Source organism: Oncorhynchus mykiss, chromosome 9 (genome assembly GCF_057628025.1).
Source record: "Oncorhynchus mykiss isolate SJ-2025 chromosome 9, ASM5762802v1, whole genome shotgun sequence".
Lineage (NCBI taxonomy): Eukaryota > Metazoa > Chordata > Actinopteri > Salmoniformes > Salmonidae > Oncorhynchus > Oncorhynchus mykiss.
Window position 1 is genome coordinate 1,256,323 of NC_143030.1, and position 6,549 is coordinate 1,262,871.

General features: G+C 49.1%; 1 protein-coding gene across 13 annotated transcripts in view; it reads left to right on the forward strand.

Moving 5' to 3' along the window:
* Window positions 1-6,549, forward strand: part of LOC110535267 (butyrophilin subfamily 1 member A1) — a 142,036-nt gene that overhangs the window by 16,674 nt on the left and 118,813 nt on the right. Inside the window, exons 7-18 of one of the 13 annotated variants that reach the window (XM_090183237.1) lie at window positions 587-829; window positions 2,999-3,025; window positions 3,125-3,157; window positions 3,251-3,268; window positions 3,693-3,719; window positions 3,819-3,851; window positions 3,945-3,962; window positions 5,026-5,052; window positions 5,152-5,184; window positions 5,278-5,295; window positions 6,108-6,134; window positions 6,339-6,368. In XM_090183237.1, the coding sequence (XP_090039363.1) occupies window positions 587-829; window positions 2,999-3,025; window positions 3,125-3,157; window positions 3,251-3,268; window positions 3,693-3,719; window positions 3,819-3,851; window positions 3,945-3,962; window positions 5,026-5,052; window positions 5,152-5,184; window positions 5,278-5,295; window positions 6,108-6,134; window positions 6,339-6,368 (534 nt within the window). The remainder of the gene's footprint in view (window positions 1-586; window positions 830-2,998; window positions 3,026-3,124; window positions 3,158-3,250; window positions 3,269-3,692; window positions 3,720-3,818; window positions 3,852-3,944; window positions 3,963-5,025; window positions 5,053-5,151; window positions 5,185-5,277; window positions 5,296-6,107; window positions 6,135-6,338; window positions 6,369-6,549) is intronic. The other 12 variants (XM_036987011.2, XM_090183239.1, XM_090183240.1 and 9 more) reach the window with 12 other exon arrangements.

Below are 6,549 nucleotides of genomic sequence, written 5' to 3' on the forward strand. Positions count from 1 at the left end.
ACATCTAACCTGACTAGTAATGTCCTCTACATCTAACCTGACTAGTAATGTCCTCTTGTCCTACACTATATAACTCTACATCTAACCTGACTAGTAATGTCCTCTTATTCTACAGTATATAACTCTACATCTAACCTGACTAGTAATGTCCTCTTGTCCTACAGTATAATTCTACATCTAACCTGACTAGTAATGTCCTCTACATCTAACCTGACTAGTAATGTCCTCTACATCTAACCTGACTAGTAATGTCCTCTATATCTAACCTGACTAGTAATGTCCTCTACATCTAACCTGACTAGTAATGTCCTCTTGTTCTACAGTATATAACTCTACATCTAACCTGACTAGTAATGTCCTCTACATCTAACCTGACTAGTAATGTCCACTACATCTAACCTGACTAGTAATGTCCTCTACATCTAACCTGACTAGTAATGTCCTCTATATCTAACCTGACTAGTAATGTCCTCTACATCTAACCTGACTAGTAATGTCCTCTTGTCCTACACTATATAACTCTACATCTAACCTGACTAGTAATGTCCTCTTATTCTACAGTATATAACTCTACATCTCTTTTCAGGTGCCAATTTTGTGGACGTCCATAAGTATCAACTCATTCAGAAGGTTACCAAGGTGATGCCCATCCTTCATGAGCTGTTCTATAAGGAGTTGTACTGTAACATCAGGATCCACCAGATGACCAGACGGGACCAGATGAGACAGTTGTACAAGGCCCTAGAAGAAGCAGACGACTCAAGGAGTGTGAAATTAGACTTTTACAGGATTCTACTGGATCTGGAACCTGACGTTGTCTATCACCTGGGTAAGAACCTCTCTACCTCTGGTTACATATCACTGGAATATCAACCTTATCTAGTCTATCACCTGGGTAAGAACCTCTCTACCTCTGGTTACATATCACTGGAATATAAACCTTATCTAGTCTATCACCTGGGTAAGAACCTCTCTACCTCTGGTTACATATCACTGGAATATAAACCTTATCTAGTCTATCACCTGGGTAAGAACCTCTCTACTGGCTGTACTGGGTAGAGAGGAACCAGACTCTGAGGGGTGACCAGTCCTCTACTGGCTGTACTGGGTAGAGAGGAACCAGGCTCTGAGGGGTGACCAGTCCTCTACTGGCTGTACTGGGTAGACCAGAGGAACCAGGCTGTGAGGGGTGACCAGTCCTCTACTGGCTGTACTGGGTAGAGAGGAACCAGGCTGTGAGGGGTGACCAGTCCTCTACTGGCTGTACTGGGTAGAGAGGAACCAGGTTCTGAGGGGTGACCAGTCCTCTCCTGGCTGTACTGGGTAGACCAGAGGAACCAGGCTCTGAGGGGTGACCAGTCCTCTCCTGGCTGTACTGGGTAGACCAGAGGAACCAGGCTCTGAGGGGTGACCAGTCCTCTCCTGACTGTACTGGGTAGATAGGAACCAGGCTCTGAGGGGTGACCAGTCCTCTACTGGCTGTACTGGGTAGACCAGAGGAACCAGGCTCTGAGGGGTGACCAGTCCTCTCCTGGCTGTACTGGGTAGAGAGGAACCAGGCTCTGAGGGGTGACCAGTCCTCTCCTGGCTGTACTGGGTAGACCAGAGGAACCAGGCTCTGAGGGGTGACCAGTCCTCTACTGGCTGTACTGGGTAGACCAGAGGAACCAGGCTCTGAGGGGTGACCAGTCCTCTACTGGCTGTACTGGGTAGAGAGGAACCAGGCTCTGAAGGGTGACCAGTCCTCTACTGGCTGTACTGGGTAGACCAGAGGACCCAGGCTCTGAGGGTGACTAGTCCTCTACTGGGGAGGACCAAGGAACCAGGCTCTGAGGGGTGACCAGTCCTCTACTGGCTGTACTGGGTAGAGAGGAACCAGGCTCTGAGGGGTGACCAGTCCTCTACTGACTGTACTGGGTAGAGAGTAACCAGGCTCTGACGGGTGACCAGTCCTCTACTGGGTAGACAGGAACCAGGCTCTGAGGGGTGACCAGTCCTCTACTGGCTGTACTGGGTAGACCAGAGGAACCAGGCTCTGAGGGGTGACTAGTCCTCTACTGGCTGTACTGGGTAGACCAGAGGAACCAGGCTCTGAGAGGTGACCAGTCCTCTACTGGCTGTACTGGGTAGACCAGAGGAACCAGGCCCTGAGGGATGTCCAGTCCTCTACTGGCTGTACTGGGTAGAGGAACCAGGCTCTGAGGAGTGACCAGTCCTCTACTGGCTGTACTGGGTAGAGAGGAACCAGGCTCTGAGTGGTGACCAGTCCTCTGCTGGCTGTACTGGGTAGACCAGAGGAACCAGGCTCTGAGGGGTGACTAGTCCTCTACCTGCTGTACTGGGTAGAGAGGAACCAGGCTCTGAGGGGTGATCAGTCCTCTACTGGCTGTACTGGGTAGACCAGAGGAACCAGGCTCCGAGGGGTGACCAGTCCTCTACTGGCTGTACTGGGTAGACCAGAGGAACCAGGCTCTGAGGGGTGACCAGTCCTCTCCTGGCTGTACTGGGTAGAGAGGAACCAGGCTCTGAGGGGTGACCAGTCCTCTACTGGCTGTACTGGGTAGACCAGAGGAACCAGGCTCTGAGGGGTGACCAGTCCTCTCCTGGCTGTACTGGGTAGAGAGGAACCAGGCTCTGAGGGGTGACCAGTCCTCTCCTGGCTGTACTGGGTAGAGAGGAACCAGGCTCTGAGGGGTGACCAGTCCTCTCCTGGCTGTACTGGGTAGACCAGAGGAACCAGGCTCTGAGGGGTGACCAGTCCTCTACTGGCTGTACTGGGTAGAGAGGAACCAGGCTCTGAGGGGTGACCAGTCCTCTCCTGGCTGTACTGGGTAGAGAGGAACCAGGCTCTGAGTGGTGACCAGTCCTCTACTGGTTGTACTGGGTAGACCAGAGGAACCAGGCTCTGAGGAGGTATCAGCAGGGTTTGATAATAACATGGTTTTAGAAGGTGTCAACATGTCTAATAACTGACTGTGTTTTTTACAAACATCTTCAGGTTCAAATGAGGAAGATCGTTACCTTTGTAAGTAGTATGTTTGTCTGATTTGTCTGTGTTTTCCTGTCTGTCTGTGTTCCTGTCTGTTTTGGTGGCAAGATGATTGAATATATTTCTCCCCCCTAGATGTTCTCATTCAAAACCTGTCTAGACAGCTGGGTAAGTGTTGTCTCTCTGTTTACGATATTCATGTAGTCTGTCTTCATGTTCTAGTACCCATAATACATCATGTTTTATCTTCTCTGTCTACAGAGGTCCGAATACAGAGTGGTGAGTGGTGTGTTAAAGTTATTCACAACTGCATGCAATAAGTTCTGTGATTTAAGTGAAAACACTTTCCTTACAAAATCTATACTGTATAAATCTCATGATTCAGTCGTTATTTAATGGGTGACCAGTCCTCTCCTGGCTGTACTGGGTAGAGAGGAACCAGGCTCTGAGGGGTGACCAGTCCTCTACTGGCTGTACTGGGTAGACCAGAGGAACCAGGCTCTGAGGGGTGACCAGTCCTCTACTGGCTGTACTGGGTAGAGAGGAACCAGGCTCTGAGTGGTGACCAGTCCTCTACTGGTTGTACTGGGTAGACCAGAGGAACCAGGCTCTGAGGAGGTATCAGCAGGGTTTGATAATAACATGGTTTTAGAAGGTGTCAACATGTCTAATAACTGACTGTGTTTTTTACAAACATCTTCAGGTTCAAATGAGGAAGATCGTTACCTTTGTAAGTAGTATGTTTGTCTGATTTGTCTGTGTTTTCCTGTCTGTCTGTGTTCCTGTCTGTTTTGGTGGCAAGATGATTGAATATATTTCTCCCCCCTAGATGTTCTCATTCAAAACCTGTCTAGACAGATGGGTAAGTGTTGTCTCTCTGTTTACGATATTCATGTAGTCTGTCTTCATGTTCTAGTACCCATAATACATCATGTTTTATCTTCTCTGTCTACAGAGGTCCGAATACAGAGTGGTGAGTGGTGTGTTAAAGTTATTCACAACTGCATGCAATAAGTTCTGTGATTTAAGTGAAAACACTTTCCTTACAAAATCTATACTGTATAAATCTCATGATTCAGTCGTTATTTAATGGGTGACCAGTCCTCTACTGGCTGTACTGGGTAGAGAGGAACCAGGCTCTGAGGGGTGACCAGTCCTCTACTGGCTGTACTGGGTAGACCAGAGGAACCAGGCTCTGAGGGGTGACCAGTCCTCTACTGGCTGTACTGGGTAGACCAGAGGAACCAGGCTCTGAGGGGTGACCAGTCCTCTACTGGCTGTACTGGGTAGAGAGGAACCAGGCTCTGAAGGGTGACCAGTCCTCTACTGGCTGTACTGGGTAGACCAGAGGAACCAGGCTCTGAGGAGTGACCAGTCCTCTACTGACTACTGGGTAGAGAGGAACCAGGCTCTGAGGGGTGACCAGTCCTCTACTGGCTGTACTGGGTAGACCAGAGGAACCAGGCTCTGAGGGGTGACCAGTCCTCTACTGGCTGTACTGGGTAGAGAGGAACCAGGCTCTGAAGGGTGACCAGTCCTCTACTGGCTGTACTGGGTAGACCAGAGGAACCAGGCTCTGAGGGGTGACCAGTCCTCTACTGGCTGTACTGGGTAGACCAGAGGAACCAGGCTCTGAGGGGTGACCAGTCCTCCACTGGCTGTACTGGGTAGACCAGAGGACCCAGGCTCTGAGGGTGACTAGTCCTCTACTGGGGAGGACCAAGGAACCAGGCTCTGAGGGGTGACCAGTCCTCTACTGACTGTACTGGGTAGAGAGTAACCAGGCTCTGACGGGTGACCAGTCCTCTACTGGGTAGAGAGGAACCAGGCTCTGAGGGGTGACCAGTCCTCTACTGGCTGTACTGGGTAGACCAGAGGAACCAGGCTCTAAGGGGTGACTAGTCCTCTACTGGCTGTACTGGGTAGACCAGAGGAACCAGGCTCTGAGGAGGTATCAGCAGGGTTTGATAATAACATGGTTTTAGAAGGTGTCAACATGTCTAATAACTGACTGTGTTTTTTACAAACATCTTCAGGTTCAAATGAGGAAGATCGTTACCTTTGTAAGTAGTATGTTTGTCTGATTTGTCTGTGTTTTCCTGTCTGTCTGTGTTCCTGTCTGTTTTGGTGGCAAGATGATTGAATATATTTCTCCCCCCTAGATGTTCTCATTCAAAACCTGTCTAGACAGATGGGTAAGTGTTGTCTCTCTGTTTACGATATTCATGTAGTCTGTCTTCATGTTCTAGTACCCATAATACATCATGTTTTATCTTCTCTGTCTACAGAGGTCCGAATACAGAGTGGTGAGTTGTGTGTTAAAGTTATTCACAACTGCATGCAATAAGTTCTGTGATTTAAGTGAAAACACTTTCCTTAAAAAATCTATACTGTATAAATCTCATGATTCAGTCGTTATTTAATGGGTGACCAGTCCTCTACTGGGAAGAGAGGAACCAGGCTCTGAGGGGTGACCAGTCCTCTACTGGCTGTACTGGGTAGAGAGGAACCAGACTCTGAGGGGTGACCAGTCCTCTACTGGCTGTACTGGGTAGAGAGGAACCAGGCTCTGAGGGCTGACCAGTCCTCTACTGGCTGTACTGGGTAGACCAGAGGAACCAGGCTCTGAGGGGTGACCAGTCCTATACTGGCTGTACTGGGTAGAGAGGAACCAGGCTCTGAAGGGTGACCAGTCCTCTACTGGCTGTACTGGGTAGACCAGAGGAACCAGGCTCTGAGGAGTGACCAGTCCTCTACTGACTGTACTGGGTAGAGAGGAACCAGGCTCTTAGGGGTGACCAGTCCTCTACTGGCTGTACTGGGTAGACCAGAGGAACCAGGCTCTGAGGGGTGACCAGTCCTCTACTGGCTGTACTGGGTAGACCAGAGGAACCAGGCTCTGAGGGGTGACCAGTCCTCTACTGGCTGTACTGGGTAGACCAGAGGAACCAGGCTCTGAGGGTGACTAGTCCTCTACTGGGGAGGACCAAGGAACCAGGCTCTGAGGGGTGACCAGTCCTCTACTGACTGTACTGGGTAGAGAGTAACCAGGCTCTGACGGGTGACCTGTCCTCTACTGGGTAGAGAGGAACCAGGCTCTGAGGGGAAACATCTTCAGGTTCAAATGAGGAAGATCTTTACCTTTGTAAGTAGTGTGTTTGTCTGATGTGCCTTCCTGTCTGTCTGTCTGTGTTCCTGTCTGTGTTCCTCTCTGTCTATGTTTCTGTCTGTCTGTGTTCCTGTCTGTGTTCCTCTCTGTCTATGTTTCTGTCTATCTGTGTTCCTCTCTGTCTGTGTTCCTGTTTCTTTCTTGGTGACAAGATGAGTGAATATATTTCTTTCCCTCTAGATGAACTTCAAAACCTGGCTGAACAGATGGGTAAGTGTTGTCTCTGTGTTTACTATATTCATGTAGTCTGTCTTCATGTTCTAGTACCCATAATACATCATGTTTTATCTACTGTCTACAGAGGAGGTTAGAATAGAGAGGATGTAGTCTGTCTTCATGTTCTAGTACCCATAATACATCATGTTTTATCTTCTCTTTCTTCTGTCTACAG